The sequence below is a fragment of the Colletotrichum phormii genome, assembly GCF_030913505.1.
Source record: "Colletotrichum phormii strain CBS 102054 chromosome Unknown BDP81scaffold_8, whole genome shotgun sequence".
Lineage (NCBI taxonomy): Eukaryota > Fungi > Ascomycota > Sordariomycetes > Glomerellales > Glomerellaceae > Colletotrichum > Colletotrichum phormii.
The window spans coordinates 130,566-146,276 of NW_026851450.1; the positions used below are offsets into that span (position 1 = coordinate 130,566).

Genomic DNA, 15,711 nt, shown 5'->3' on the forward strand with positions numbered 1-15,711 from the left:
TGTTGACCAAATTCTGAATGGTGCAGGCGTATTTACATGTCCTTCCCAACCCATTCTAAAAGCATGTTACATCTTTACTCTAGGGATACCAATCCATATTGAGTCGCAGACCACCAGCTCCACACCATCTGCGTCTTTGAGAACAGCTCTAAGCACGATCTTCTTGCCACGGATTTCCTTGATTTGCCCAGTTCCCAGCACAACACCTGGCGTTTTGATAGGCTTGAGGTATTTGATGTTCATCGAAGAAGTCACTGTGTTCATCTTGAAGATCGGGCCCTCTCGCTCTGTGTCCATATTTCTCTGAATCAAGACACCAAGGACCTCGTCGATGAGCACTGCAGTCATGCCACCGTGCGCGATGTTGGGATAGCCATCAACCCCTCTTGAAAGCGCGAATAGGGACGAGAGTTCAATGATGACAGATCGACCCGGGGCCTCGGTATGAAAGCTGATGCAAGCTGGTATACCAGTCGAGTTGTTGAGTGTTTTACCAAAGAACCTGTCGTGTGGATTGGCATTTTCTGGGACGCGGGATGGTGGAATGAAAGTTGTGACTCCTGGGCTTGTGAGGAGTGCCCGACACCAAGGGAGGGCTTCTAGTTCAGCGACCGTCTGGGGTAAGTTTTCGACATTCTCTCGACTCATGATGAATTACAGCTCCTGGCGAGAAGAAGCAATTGCAGAGGCGTTGCTGTTGTGTGATGGAACGAATTTGGCGATGAGTTGTTGGTTGCAAGTCGGAGGGTCGCTGTTAAGCAAGCGAGTTGGACCTCGGCAAGGATTCCACAGCGCTTTCGGCGCGCATGTTTCACGTGAGTTAATGATGCGTCAAGCCTCCTAATAGGTGCGAATGTTTACTGGCCCTCTACGTACAAAACATGCTTAGTATTGCATCAATTCTCCTTTGAAAAATACTGAATAGATAACTAGTCACTAGGACTTATTATTATAACGCCCTAATTATTACTTTTAGCGACTTTTACCTTGTGCACTTCTGTTTAATGATTCTGAGGTTTGGATCGATTCACAAGGTAACAATTCACTACATCAAGGTATTTAATACAGAAGATCAAGCTGTTGAATTCTATGAAGTCAAATTATTGGCTCAGGATCCATCAACTCAATTAGACTTTCTGTTTGTTCAATCGAAGCATCCAGTTCTCTTCATAATGTTGACACCTTTGCCTTCAGTTCTTTCTACGCTGCCGGAGCAGGAACCACAGCCAGCGTAACCTCGTAGCAAGGACGGTCTGCTCTGATGACTAAGGTATCTGTCAGTTCCGAGCTCACATCGCAGAGAGAGAGAGAGAGAGAGAGAGAGAGAGAGAGGAGTGGAAACGTGCCGTCCAGAGAGAAAGGTTGTTCAAGAAATGGAAAGAGAGAAGCTTACCTGTGTTACCGGGAGGCGAGTATCTTGCCTCGTGCCTGTCTCCGGACGCACTTCTGAAGCAGATGAAACCACCTGGAACAGCGGCCCTAGAAACGAAGTCCAGCTCGACCTGAACAGCATCCGTGTCCGGGTTGCATCCATAGACAGGCTGGAAGAAGGCCTTGGGGTCTCCGCGCTCCGTCATGAACATCTTGGTCGTGTTGTCGTCTGCAGTGTACTACGAGCTGTCAGTGAAACGCCAATGCCAAAACTCGACCGATTAGCTTACCTCTCCATTGATGACGGCATGGATGATTCCCCGCGACAGCACGCCGTTGACTAGAGTCAAGTTGAAAGCAGAGTCTCCAGCGGGGCTCAAGTAGAGATGCTGGTCACCGCCACCCGCTGACCACAAGTTGATGTAGCGATTGTGAATGATGGGAACTGAAGCATTCTGAATCTGAATTCCGAAGCCCTCGGTGATGTTGTTGGAAAGAAGTTCCGTCGGAGGTGTGCACGCTGACACGACAGCCGCAGCCGACAGTACGGTCTTGAGAATTGAGGCGAGCATCGTGTCGTTGAACTTGATCAAACAAACGTCTGGAAAACGAGTTCTATATGCACACACCCGGAACCTTTCTACTCGAAGGGCGCGAAGGCACGATATAAGCTTTGCGACTTATCGCACCCCAACGGTGCAGCGACTGCCAAGACATAGACGAATACGAGATGCAGCATTGCTGTTGCATCGCGTCGCTGACAGGCCGGCCGTTGCAAGCTTAAATGATGTCGTGGTGATCAATATTGCGCAGCCAACATGCGGAAGAGGCCTCGATCGTCCCATGGCCAACTGGAGCATGGCACTCCAACAGGCACAGCGGTCTTACCCCAGCTTATCAGCCCTGCTGATGTTACGTTCAAGGCATCAGAGCCTGTGTTTCCTGCCAGATTGGGGCTTAGTGTAGCTGCAAGTAAGACCAGACAAATGTTGGCGGTCACTATCAGATGCGGCCCGGACAGGTACGCGTCTGACCTCTTCGCAATCTCACAAGATCCAGGGTATCTAAATATGCATAGATAAGCACTATTGATCCTCCCCCATGAAGACGCTGTTATGGTTGGTCTGATCTGACGAGACGAGATTTAAGGGAAATTCAATTGAGTTATTCTATCTGCAGCTCCTTGTTTTCGAAATGCATTCCATCGAGGCTGGCCTTCATTCGTGGTTTACCTTACTCAGTCGTCATGCTCTCATTCTCGTCATGAGCGCTCAGCACTACCTCTCTCACTAGCTCACCCCCTCATCATTTCAAGAATACAGCCACAGTGAACGCCAATGAGAGTCCCTAAAGGATTGAGCAGGGTGAGACATACAACTTTCCCCGCATTCGAATTTCATACAAGGCATTACCTGATTATCACGCGTCTGAAAGCGTGCTTGATGGGGTGATGTCAGCGTCAAGGTGACCTACACTCGCCTTGCTTCCAGGTAGCTCACGAGTGGGCCCGGGAATAACAAGACACCACGATGTTCAAGGGACCAAGAGCGCCGCTGTTGCGCCACAGCCAACTGGCTCTGTCATTCTACCAGCTCCCTCCATTGTTCATCTTTTGAGCATTTCATGGATGGTTGAGATTGCTGTCTAGACCGTAGGATAGATAGGGCGCTTCACGCGTAGTCATAGAAAGTTGAACAGTATTTGGGTGTGGTATTCGCAGATACTAAGATCATGACTTTAGATTCATTTCGCTAAAAAAGACTTCCGCTTGCTAATGCTGAACTGTTCCTGTAGTGTCCATCCTACATATTCCCAGCCGCCAAATTATTCGATTTCACACTATGCAGAGTCATCCGTCTGCTTCTCAATGTAATCGGCCTTCTGAGATGGCTTGTCGCTCTCAAACTCCTGAGGCATTGCGATGGGTCGGTTCTTGGCGAACTTGACCGTGGCAAACACGGAAGGAGACTCCTTGAACAGAAGATCGATCTCCTCCAAGTTGCGACCCATGGTCTCGGGGAAGAGGAAGTAGACGCTGACGGGGATGCAGGCCGAGATGACGGCGTAGACAATGTAGTATTGATAGCCGATCGTGTTGAGGGCAACGGGGGTGACCATGACGACGACGAAGTTCCTGGGCAACTGTTAGTAAGAAGTCATGATGAGAAGATGCGAGATGCAGTTGCGACTTACCAGAGCCAATGGTTGGCAGTAGAGATGGAAGACATGGCCATGCGGAGACGGATGGGCGCAATCTCGGTGCAGTACAAGAAGTTGGCACCCAAGAAACCGATAGGTACGAAGGTGTTGAACAGGTAGATGAAGCAACCAGCGGCAATCTGGGCAGCCTGGTTGTCCTTGGGGAAGGATGTTGTGATGGCAAGGCAGGTCATGCAGGCAGCCATTCCGAAACCACTGAAGATGAAGACAGCACGGCGACCGAATCGATCAATGGCGAAGAAGGCCAAGAACGACGAGAGGAACTTCCAGGTAAGAGCACCTCCGGCCAGGGCCTTGGACTGCTCGGGATCCATGCCCAAGTTCTGCTGGAACAGGATAGGAGCATAGACTGACACCAAGTTGCTTCCTGACATCTGCTGGTAGAACTGGAGCAGAATGCAGAGTCCGAATCGGTAGGCGAGCTTGTCGTCGCCCATCTTGAGCATATCGGAGAGCTTGGCGGCGTTTTGCGTAGTCTCCTCAAGAGAGTGCTCGATGCCAGCAACCTCGGCCTGGACTTCGAGGGAGTCCTCAGGAAGACCCCGGAAAGCGGCGATGGTAGAACGGGCCTCGGCGGATCGGGCCTTCATTACGAGCCATCTGGGAGACTCGGGAAGGAAGTAGATGCTGCCCATCAACATCAAGGAGAAGAGGATGGCAATGGCAATAGGGGGACGCCATGTGACGGGGCCAGTCTTGAACTCCCAGAAGCCAAGGTTGATCCAGCTCTCCAAGACATAACCGACGCAAGTGAAGAGACCAGTGAGGACAACCTGGCGACCACGGTTCGCGGCGCCCGAGGTCTCACTCTGCCACACGGGCACAATAGAACTGAGTTGACCGACTCCAAAACCAACGATGAGACGGCCGACGATAAGCTGGGCCAGGTGGAAGGAAGCGCACTCGAGGATCTCTCCGATGAGAGTGCAGGCACCGGCAAAGAAGATGACGTTACGACGTCCGAAAGCGTTTCCAGACCAAGAGCATGAGAGAGAGCCAAAGAGGGCACCAATGGTGAAGGTAGCAACGACGAAACCCTGGAGGGTTGAGTTGGCGTTCTTGGTCTCGCCGGTGGTGTTGACGGTATCGATCTGAGGGAAGGTCTTGACCCAATCCTCAGTGGTGAGGAGACCACCGAGGCCAGCCTGGTTGTATCCGAAGAGGATGAAGGCCGGGCAGACGACCAGAGCAATCTGGAGAACACTCAGGGCATTGCCCGTTCGGCCGAAGTAGCTCGCACCCATTGTCGGGACTGATGTGTGTGCGCACGGCTGTGATCCGAATTCTTCAGGTGACGGGTGAAGCTTCAGCCTGATTGTATGCCCGCACGGTAGGAATGAGAACAGACAGTCGACGAGGATGGGATAGAGAACCAGACTAAAAGCATACGACGGAGAGGCGAGGCGACCTCACTCTTAAGGAATTTCATCTAGCGGACCGCGTTCATCTCAATGTGACTGTCCCTTGTGGGGAAAGGTCTGCGGAGACCCCGCGGGATTCTGACCGCAAAGGCAGATTCATAATCCAAACTCCAAACGAGCTTGCTTCTCCGTTGAGGTAAGGGTCAGCAATGTGGAGGGGCTGCGAGCAAAAGATGGAGAAAAGAAGGAGAGGGGAGATGGCCATGGCGGGCCTGGGGAGTGCTCGACAAGGTATCTAGCGTACGGATCAGGACGGAGTAGACCAGCGTAAGGTGAGCCAAAGCTACGAAGTATTCGTACAGGCGGCGGCGGGCCTTCCTCTGTCGTCAATGCCGACTACGCTCCGTTGTGCGTGGCCCGGTTGAGTCGGCCAGGGCTAGCACGGAAGTCGACCGAGCCAGCCACACCCGTCCCGTTTCCCTGAAGGCGATAGCTTCATCACACCTCCCCCGTGGAGACGCTCAGACGAATTGTCGTTCCACCTATTCGCCGCCTTCGCTCATGACGACCCTCCCAGGTCCCGCCTTGCTACTTAAATCCCTCCCACCATCCAGCAAGCAGGCTGCGGAACCGGCCTTTGGTCCATGGCGGCTAAGGAGGGGGCAGAAAAAGCCCAAAAGAAAAAAAGAAAAAAGCTTGGTCGTACGAGCTTAGATGCAGGCCTTAGAAGACTACGGATGCAATGGATGGTTCGGTGTATGGATTGTGGGAAAAGGCTCCACCTAGAAACACACGGCGCATCGGTTGAAGTGTCGTTAAACGGTCGAACCGCTGAAGATGATCCGCCCAGCACTGATAACAATGCCATGCAATGCGGCGAAAATTAAGCAACAGCAGCCAAGACGGCAGCAGGCGATGCCAAGGCCCCAGTGTAGGCCAAGAGTTGACCAAAAGGACCACTATCAGTGGATGTGCGAACCGAAAAGACCCCCACGTCACGAACGGCTGGCTGACTCGCGGCGTTGAGAAGACGGCGCGAACGGGGATAGTGACGACGGCGTAATACACGGCGTAACTTAGGGAGACACGCTATCGCCTTCTAGAAGGCGCGCAATAAGAGAGCGGCATAAGGCCGGCATAAGGCCGGCATAAGGCCCGCGCCCGTTCCTTTCCCCCTTCGATCAGATCTCAGCATTCTCCTGCGTGGAAAGGGGCTGGAATCTTGGAAGCATATAAGTCTCAGGGCGGCCCTCGTGTTCTTCACGTCGCCGGCCGGACCCTGGCGGCTGACGGCACTCGCTACGAATGCGACGAGCCGATCGGCTTCGCTCTCCCTTTTCACGGCGAGCTTTGCCCAATGCAGTTGTATGACCACTAGCTGCGGCACTTGGGATTGGGTCCGTAACCTGCATGCGAGATGCGGTGATCCATCCGCGCCTCGGAGGTTTACCGAGTCCACATTGGTTCCTGCGGTTGCGGCTCTCTTGTGACTGTTTTGCCAATACTCATTTTGCAAACTCTTTACGACCACGTTACGGAGTACTCAACAAGGAGCAGCCAAGAGTCGGAAAACTTGAAACGTTGAATCCTTAGAGTAAGTAATCAGTCTGATGTGACTGTAAACAATATGTCAATTATGAGCCATGGTTCCACCTTGTTCCGCGACGATTCTAAGCGTGTATCTGTAATGTGCGCAGCCGAAAGCAAAACTTCTCGCGGAATCCGTGACGTGCCCAGAAAGTTTCCTTCTCCAACCTCCAACACGCATGTTCGCGCAACCAAACTACTCCAGCTTTTCCCCAGACGTCGACGTTTCGAAATAACCCTTCTTCACGGTGACAAGTCCGCAATACGCGAGAACGCGGGGGACGAACCCTGGTCTGTGACGTTCAGGTCAGCCCAAAAACCACAATTTCGGACGGCGGTATTGGATTGTCCGGTCTTCTAGCGCAACTCACTTTCCGTCTAGTTTTCGTGATGCCCACTTGTCGACGGCCAGCAACGTGAGCACGATGGAGGCATAGAGAGGAATCCCCACGGGGTAGTCTCCCTCCCACAAAGAAAGCGGGTGAGCCATGACCACGCTGGCCGTGAAGGTGTCCCCGTACGTTCGGAATCCCTGGAAATGCTTCCCGGACGCGAGGAGCCACCGGACCCAGGTGAAGTTGTTCAGCAGTTTGACGGACGCTCGGTGCCACTGCGCGTCACCATGCACGTACCCCAACGTGGAGGCGAGCGCTCGCTGCAGAGCAGTTGCCTGGAATGTGGTTCTGATGAAGGGGATGTTCCCCTCGCGGACATACGCAGCCAGATGGAAGCTTCCGGCCGAGAAGGCCAGTCCAAGGATAAAGTCAATCAGGTTTGGCACGGGAGGTTCACCGGTGACGGCAAGAGGATAGTAGTATCGGGCCAGCTCGATGGTTCCGAGGATGACATGGATCATTAGAGGAATCCAGGGCAGCGCTGTGTACTTTGCATGAGTCGGCGTCGAAACCTTCCTCCAACTTGGCACTAGAAAACGCAGGTACGTGCTCGAGATCCAGAAGATTTCGAGAAAGACGTGGTGCTTCTCAAAGAGCAGCTCTACCGCGTTCCAGCCGTCGCTGATGTGTGCCCAGCTTGAATCCATCATTGTGGGTCGGAATCCAGTTCCCTGCAGGTTTCCTGCCGTGTCGTTGGGCGCCTCGAATGGATTGAAGGCAGCACGAAATAAACTCGGAGACTTCATCCGGGCGGTGGCGTGGGGTTTCAAATAGTTCTGGGGACTTTGTTGCAAGCTAGAAATCCCCAGAGTGCATTGACGATGGCTTTATATTTCCTTCATCCCATCCTTGCTGCGTCTGGGGTTGCAGCATTTACTTGCTACTGGCTGAATCTACTTGATTAACGGCCATAGGAAGTACTTTCGCATTCATTTCTTACCGGTCGAGTCTGCTTGATAACCAGCCATAGGAAGTACTTTTGTCCGTACGCGGTAGACCTTAGGAGTTGTCACTATCGAAGGATTGACTTAGTGCTGACGTTACCTGGCGCGTGCTGTACGAAACCACATCAGAACAGCACGCTCGTAAATGCCGATTAGAAAGATTCACGCTGGTTCGACAGCGCGGCACCAATGTCCGCGTTAATTCTACGCCATCTACCTCATCCCAGTCGCCCAGGCGTGCCAGGCGTGCCAGGCTTGCGTCGCCAAGAACGCCTATAGATCGGCGCCGTATGCCAAGGTCGGGGTCGCTTGGTTCAAAAGGCAGCCTTTCCAGAAGCGGTAACAGCTTGTACTCCAAGATCCAAAGTCCCAGCTAGCAACGCACTGTCATTTGCGGCCGCGCGGAGGCTGGAGGTAATCAAACTTGATGTTTTCCCAGAATAATTCGGAAGAATTCGGCTTGAGGCCTGAACTCTGCTCAGCTTAGAGCCGCACAGCCTCAACTATCACGCGATAGTAGATGGGACTTCGAGGACCATTGACGGGTCTGACCTACTCGAAACACAAGAAGTCCCGGAGCATCTAGAACTTTTTTATTGGCTACCACCGTTAAGACAAACCATCTTTCTGGAACGTAAAAGGACAGAACTCAATTGCCAATTGTTAACACCACAGCTTGTCTCGAGTCCTAATCGACCCGAATCGCGCTAGGTAATGCAAAAAAAATGCCATTCCCCTTCTCATAGTCTAGATCGCATGGTATTTTGAGCAACTCGGCATCCATTGGTACGAGGAAGATGAGTGATATTCAGTGTCCTAGCCTGGACCTTTCAAGCAATACGCCCTGTAGACCCATACGGTAATAAGTGCTCTTTGAACTGGGTAAGCTATGAGTGCCGCATGCCCATTTCCGCTGATCAAGGAGAGAAGCTTGAATCTGTTGGAATAGGCCTACATTAGGCAGCAGGAGGTTGCTGCCGCGGTCCGTTCCAGCCACGGGGGTCCGTGTGGCTCAGCCACACGAGGGTGGTATACCCCAGACTTCCTGCCGCCGCTGGCACCTGGTTAGACTTCCACTCAAGAACAACAAGAACAAGCAATATCACCACTACAGTCGGTGATCGTTGCTACCCACGATACTCGAGTATTTTCCTTTTCCACCTGTGAATCCAACAGAATCATCTACAGATGGATGAAGTTTGGCAAGTTGATTAACATACGTGAACGGCAAGACTTACAATTGGTTGACCACATAGGCCAAACATAATCTCAAGTTATGAACAACCTGAATGGGTGGAACTAGAGACAATCACTGCATCTCGGGCAGCACCGTGACAATGACGGCCGGAATTATGTCGCATGACGTTCAGACTCACAACTCAAGTCAATGGATAAAATACGTGCGCATGATGTTCCAAACATTGCTTGTTGGTCGATGGGGATTGGAATCTCAGGCTAATGCAAAACTTCAAGTTAAATGCAACAAAAATAAAGTGGTAAGATTCGCTCGCAGAGTCAATGCCGGCTCGCTTGCTTATGAGAATGAAAAGAACGCTATGCCATCCCCTTGACTCCCACTAGGAAGATCCTTCCGCCCAGGGGTATTTCCTTTGCAGTACCTACACGATCCCCAAATCCAAGCCGGTATCTACATCTACCATGCACACTTGGCAATAATGCCCGTAGGCCACTTCCGCACAGCAAACTTTCTCGCCTCGTCAATGAGAAGAATACCCAGACCAAAAGTCATCGGCAGGAACCAGTACTCGACAGGGACAGGGGCCGTAGCGAGCGTCGTCTGAAACTCGGGAACGTACAGCCAGAAGATGGCCATCAAGAGCGCAAAGATGATGGCGGGGAAGAGGTAGAGGTTCTGCGTGCGCTTGTTACCGATGGGCGGGTGCTGGAACAGCGACAGCCGACGGGTACGGATGGCCAGGAGGTTGAACCACTGCATGACGACGAGGTTGACAAAGTAGATTGAGCTTGCGACGTTGAGTTTCTGCTGGTAGTAGTCCGGGTCGATGGATGAAGGCAAGTTGCCAAAAGAAAACCAAATGTCGCTGAACTTGATGCCGTTGCGCTCCAGGTACCAGTAGGACATGGCGAACGAAGACAAGGTCTCCAAAACACCCACAAGACCGTAGGACTGGACGACGAGTTGCCAGTCGACGAGGCGGTCCTTTCCAGGCACACGGGGCTTGCGAAGAAGCACGTCGGCCTCGGGCGCCTCATAGGCCATGGCGATGGCGGCAGCGGCATCAGTGAAGAGGCAGATGATGATCATGAGGAAACTGCTGAGGATCTGGGGGATGCCGAAGAGGACATTTGTCATGACGGGCCAGAACTCGGAGAAACTACCAGCCGGGAGGAGGTAGGCGACGGTCTTCTTGAGGTTGTCGAACATCATGCGTCCACACCGCAGGGCCTCGACGACGCTGGAGAAGGAATCAAGCAGAACCATGTCGGCGGCCTCGATGGCAATGTCGCTTCCGGAACCCAGTGCGATGCCGACGTCGGCGGCGCGCAGTGAGGGTGCGTCGTTGACACCGTCGCCGGTCATACCTACGATCTCGTGACGGGACTGCAGTTCGCGGACGATGCGGAGCTTCTGCTCTGGCGTCGTGCGAGCGAAGACGATTTCCTGGTATTGAGCAAGTTGATCCCACTGCTCTTCGCTGAGGGTCATCAACTCGGGGCCGGAGAGGACGAGGGCTTGACGCGGGGAGGACTCGAGGTCGTCAACGATGTGTTTAATCGAGGGGTCGACGTGGTTGATGCGTTGGAGAGCAGAGATGTCGTCGACTTGCGAGCGCGGAACACTGATGATGTTGCATTCGGCTGCGATGGCCTGGGCAGTGAGAGCAAAGTCACCGGTAACCTGTATTTGGTCAGTCTTCTGCGTGATTTAGAGTTGCAATAGGTTATCGGGAGCAGCTTACCATGAAGATGCGGATGCCTGCGCCGCGAAGGGTGTTCATAACCTCGGGAATCTCGGGACGGGGAGGATCGACGATTCCGACAAGACCGACGAGCGTAAGACCGGATTTCGCCTGGTTGTTGATTTCCATCTCGTAGGCGCTATCAGACGGGTGGCCCTTGAGGGCAGATCTTGAGATGGCCTTGCGAGCGAGCAACAGTACGCGACGTCCCTGAGCCGACCATTCATCCTTAATCTGCTCGATAGATGCACGGGTTGAAGGATCCAGGGAAGTAGTGTACCCGGCAGGGTTGACGTAGTTGCTCAATCTTGGCATGAGCACATCAGGAGCACCTTTGATGGTCAAAAAACTAGAATAGTTGCTGTGTTAGACAAGGTTCCTCCTTTGGAATCATGTTTGAAATGGAGACTTACACATCACCTGGCTGGAACACCGAAGCAGTGTCGGAAGGCAAAGCAAGGGAAAGCCCGTCGGGGTGTGACATGCCGAGGACCCGAATCATGTACTTGTTCTTGCTGTTGAAGGCAAGCTCGTACTTTGTCTGCCAGCAGCGGCGCAGCTCGGCGGTCTGACCCAGGCTCTCGGAGAAGCGCAGGATGGCCTGGTCCGTAGCATCACCGTGGATGACACGCTCGTGGAGAGGCAAACGTACAGTCGCGGCATCGAAATGACCGGCGTTGCAGAGACCAGCAAGAGCACGAAGCTGCTCCAACGAGTTGTTATTAGGGTGGTTGTGTCGGTCGACTGCGATCTTGTCCCGGGCACCGTCGGCCGTCATCTTCATGGTACCGATGGCACACTCGGTAACGATCATCTTGTTCTGCAAGGTGATTGGTCAGTCTCTAGACTATAATAGATCAAGTATGAATAACAATGCAGCTGACCTGAGTGAGTGTACCAGTCTTGTCGGAACAAATAATCGAGACAGATCCAAGTGTTTCGACAGTCTTGAGTGACTTGCACAAAATCTTGTTCTTCCGCATCATGTTGGCGCTGATGGTCATGCTTGCCGTCAGAGCAACAGGCAGACCCTCAGGTATGAAAGCCACGGCAACAGAGACGCAAGAGATGATCAAGTTGGGAACGTTGATCCAGTTAGGATACTGTTTCCTAAGCCATGTACCCCTGTTGATGAAAAGATAACAATTAGCATTTGACCCCTGACTACACGTGTATCTGGCCTGATGACATACCAAACAATCAAGACAAGCACAATCATAAGGAACATGATGGAGCAGATGATCAGCACGAAGTGCAAAACCTCGCGTTCCAAAGTCGTCAACCCCTTTTTGGGCTCGTTGGTCAGCTTGGCGATGCGTCCGAAAATGGTATTGTCACCGGTGGCCACGACAATGCCAGTGCAAGTGCCAGAAACACAATGTGTGCCCTGAAGACCGATGCATCGAGTCTCGAGGTAGTTGTTATCGGTCGAATCAACAGCAGCAGGCAAAGGAACGGACTCTCCTGTTGTTTTGTACTTTGTCAGTGATCAAATCCAGTATTAACATGGGAAGAACTTTTTTTTGGATCAGGGGTGCATGATTGGATACAAAACACAAAGAGAAAACAACGTACCAGTCAAGATAGCTCTGTCAAACTTTGCATCAGAAGAGACCTTGAGGAAGCGCACATCGGCTGGCAATTTGTTGCCCGACTTGACAATGAGGATATCACCAGGAACAATGTTCTCAGCCATGAGCTCAACCTGGTTGCCGTCACGGATAACCATGCAGTTCTCAGGCAACATAGTCTTGATGGAATTCATCACTCTTGAGGAGGACCAGTCCTGCCACATGTTAAAGGCAGCCTGGATAAAGAAAACGGCGAGCAGCACGATGGCCAGCGCTAGGTTAGCCACGGCCGGCGGGCTTCCCAGGGGCTTCCACGCGATGAAGACGAGGATGGAAGCCACGAGGAGGACTGTACCAAAGCCCTTGAAGAAGTATCCGAGGATGCGTTTCGTATGATTTGTCGGGGCGGCCGAGGGCGCGTTCTTGCCATAGTGTGCTGTGCGGCGCTGGATCTGGTCCGGGGAGAGGCCGTCTGCGAGGGAGGACGACTGGCGTCTGAGGACCTCGTCGACGGAGAGGGTGTGCCATTCGAGTTCCGAGAGTTCTGCAGAAGTTGCAGATGGTATTAGTCGCTGTAGTTCACTCTGGTTCCGAAACACAACAGATCAAGACGAGGGCTGTTAGATGACTTTACGAACCTGTTGCGACATTTTTGGCCTTCTTGACGGCTTCGGTTTTTGACTTGTACTCTTCAATCTCAAAAGAACTTTTCGAAGAGTGTTGTTAGCCGAGAGAAAGATGTTGATGAGGCATTTCTTGTCATGTTTTTTTTTTCTTCTTTTTTTCTTTCAAAGTCGCATGTTTCCACACTTACACCGTGCGGTACTGGATGGGAAGCTCAGCGGCAGCGTCGATGGAGTTGCGTCTCGACCGGACCGAGTGTATAGACATTGACGTGTTTGAACGGGCATGATGGAGAGCCGGGCCAGCATTAGAGCGGTGAGCCTTCCTGCCGGCCTCCTCGTCGGCGTCCCAGCGAATACGGTCACCGGCCGCCTCCTTCTGGTGTTTGAGCTCAAGCTCGTCGTCCATTTTTTTCTATGCGGTCTTTTTTCTGGGCTGGCAACCTTTTTGGTGCAACGTGATCTCGAGATAAGAATAAGGGTAGGGTAGAATAGGGTTTTACGGGTTGTCAGGACAGCTCAGAGTAACAACAAGAGGGAGGCCTCACCCAGAGAGGAGAGGGAGAGAAGGGAGGGAAGTGAGAAGTGAGCGAGTCTGTGAGCAGATCTGCACTGCAACGTCCTGCAAAACATCCAGGGACTTATATACGAAATGGACAAAGCAGGGCCACGAGACGAGAGCATGGACGGGAAGTCCAGAAGAGGGTATCCGTCCTAACCCTCATGTCTATCATGAGCTCTTGGCATTTGTGTATGCAAATGTTTACGAGAGACAATCAACCGCTCCCAAAAGGTACGGTACTGTACACGCCGCACCGCCATTGCGGAGATTGCGGCATCCGCATTATTCCATCACATGGCATGGGCTGGGACTCGACGCTTTGCTTGACTTGGATCGACTTGGGATGGTGTCAAGTAAGAGGAACACAATATGAGCCTGTTTTGGGCGCAGGAAAGGGAGGGGAAGAGGACGGGAAACACCAAGCGAGCGGCTTTTTTTTCTTCTTTTCTGACTCCCGAGCAGGTGGATGGATGGGATGGGCAGGGCGTATAGTCAAGAGACTGGAGAAGGAGGGAATGGGGGTGCAAGTTCAAAGTCGCGTTCCCCAGTTCAGACAGGCCAGACGATACAAGAGACAAGGCAAGGCATGGGCGACGAGGAACGAACGTGGTGAGCAATGACAAACAGGAACAAGGCCTCAAGGCCAATACCTGACCGTTATAGGCAACATCGGCAACTACCTACCTACCCTTACTAGACGACGACTCGACGAGCAGAACCGACGGGCGACGTGCGAAGAAGGATGGAGGTTGGACGGCCGTTTGTATCTACGGCGCCAGGAGGCGGTGCAATGGCACTGGGAATCCAACGTGCCGAGCGTACTGTGGCCGACACGTCTGACAGAAGGATGGGAATCTCATGCCTCATGCGCGAAACTTTTGCTCCGGCGCGGCTAAGCCAGGCCGGGCTGTTTTGAAATGAGCAGGGCGAGCAAGCAAAAGAGGTGTCCAAATCAAGAGCGAGAGGCGTGTCACAGAAACAACGTTGCGTGCGGCCGCACCAAGGAGGGCAGGACTCAGGAGGCTCGGTTGCGCTTTGGAGGAGACGAAATGGGTGGACGGGGGGGGGGTGGTTGGTTTGGAGGGAGGGCGTTTAGAACGGGAGAAGAAAAATAAAATAAAAATAAAAATAAAAATGGGAGCAGCGGCATAGACTGACAGAAAGAGAGACAAGGCACGGCTATGGTAGGTAAACAACGGACCTGGTTGAAAAGTAAAAAAAAAAAAAAAAAAGGTGCAAGTATTGAGGGTGATAAATCGCTCATAGAAAGGGTTGGAGGCGTTGATGCGAAATTACACGTTGGTGAAGTCTTGAGAGTTGGATATCCAAGTATCTCTTGGCGCAAGGGAGGCTCTCAGAGGACTTTGCCAGTGACAACCAATCAAGGTTTTGGCGCATCTTGTCCCGTGCTCGCGGCACCACGCTCGATACCCGTCCTCTACCTTGCCTTAGCCCTTCCTGTCTTCCTAGACACCTACTCCGTACTCCGTAGTGTAACTGTCTACGGAGTATGGATACCAGAGATGGTTGACCAGGTTGGCGATGCTGACCACTTCTTACATGGCTTGGTTTTGGTGCGGGCTGTGGAGGATGTGTGGAGGAGGAGGAGGAGGAAGAAGAGGGCTCTCGCGCCCATGTGCTTCCTGGTCCATGATCCATCCTCTGATCTTGTTCTTGTTCTCGTCTCTACTCCGTACGGATACTCTCTCATCATCCTCTACAGCCCTGCATCTGGTTTTTGCACTCATCCCACTGGCCGACCCATCGATCCATCCGCCCATTGGAGATCCTCTCAGCTAGCGTAGCTTGAATCCAGTTTGCTGCTCCAGTCGAATTATACAGGTTGAAGGCAGAGAATGAGAATATTATTGGTCCCGCTAACAGTTTTCTTTCCTGATGATTGTCTGCCTCCCACGACTGGTCTACAGGTTTACACGAGAACGGAGAGAGCAGACACTGCTGCAAAGGAGAAGGGGAACACGGGGGAGGAGAACGACATGGAGGAGGGGGAGACTCGATAGGCCTTGCTGTTGCTGGCGCTGGCGCTGGCACTGCCACAATCCATTCCCTCTCTGTCCAGTCCCCTTCTGGTGCAAGTGCTCTCGACATGCTTTCTTTCACCGTTTCTCCAACAA

General features: G+C 52.5%; 5 protein-coding genes across 5 annotated transcripts; all 5 read right to left on the reverse strand.

The window, feature by feature from the left end:
- Nucleotides 1-66: 66 nt before the first annotated feature.
- BDP81DRAFT_460185 (thioesterase superfamily protein) lies at nucleotides 67-648 on the reverse strand (the record flags this gene model as incomplete). Its single annotated transcript, XM_060593630.1, has 1 exon — nucleotides 67-648. One exon carries the CDS (start codon nucleotides 646-648, stop codon nucleotides 67-69), a length of 582 nt encoding a protein of 193 aa, XP_060446082.1.
- Nucleotides 649-1,200: 552 nt separating this feature from the next.
- Nucleotides 1,201-1,943, reverse strand: BDP81DRAFT_448625 (uncharacterized protein; the record flags this gene model as incomplete). The annotated part of the gene is made up of 3 exons (XM_060592320.1): nucleotides 1,201-1,265; nucleotides 1,394-1,610; nucleotides 1,662-1,943. 3 exons carry the CDS (start codon nucleotides 1,941-1,943, stop codon nucleotides 1,201-1,203), a joined length of 564 nt encoding a protein of 187 aa, XP_060446083.1.
- A 1,267-nt stretch (nucleotides 1,944-3,210) lies between these two features.
- Nucleotides 3,211-4,835, reverse strand: BDP81DRAFT_460187 (general substrate transporter; the record flags this gene model as incomplete). Its single annotated transcript, XM_060593631.1, has 2 exons — nucleotides 3,211-3,505; nucleotides 3,565-4,835. 2 exons carry the CDS (start codon nucleotides 4,833-4,835, stop codon nucleotides 3,211-3,213), a joined length of 1,566 nt encoding a protein of 521 aa, XP_060446084.1.
- Nucleotides 4,836-6,809: 1,974 nt separating this feature from the next.
- BDP81DRAFT_425293 (uncharacterized protein) lies at nucleotides 6,810-7,822 on the reverse strand. The gene has a single exon (XM_060590199.1). It carries the CDS (start codon nucleotides 7,678-7,680, stop codon nucleotides 6,907-6,909), a length of 774 nt encoding a protein of 257 aa, XP_060446085.1. The 5' UTR covers nucleotides 7,681-7,822; the 3' UTR covers nucleotides 6,810-6,906.
- A 1,210-nt stretch (nucleotides 7,823-9,032) lies between these two features.
- Nucleotides 9,033-13,564, reverse strand: BDP81DRAFT_346633 (Na+/H+/K+ antiporter P-type ATPase). The gene is made up of 8 exons (XM_060586121.1): nucleotides 13,206-13,564; nucleotides 13,030-13,097; nucleotides 12,396-12,935; nucleotides 12,014-12,284; nucleotides 11,705-11,945; nucleotides 11,234-11,640; nucleotides 10,821-11,169; nucleotides 9,033-10,759 (listed from the first exon to the last, which is right to left on the reverse strand). The coding sequence occupies exons 1-8, from the start codon at nucleotides 13,421-13,423 to the stop codon at nucleotides 9,533-9,535; spliced, it is 3,321 nt and encodes a 1,106-aa protein (XP_060446086.1). The 5' UTR covers nucleotides 13,424-13,564; the 3' UTR covers nucleotides 9,033-9,532.
- Nucleotides 13,565-15,711: the final 2,147 nt, after the last annotated feature.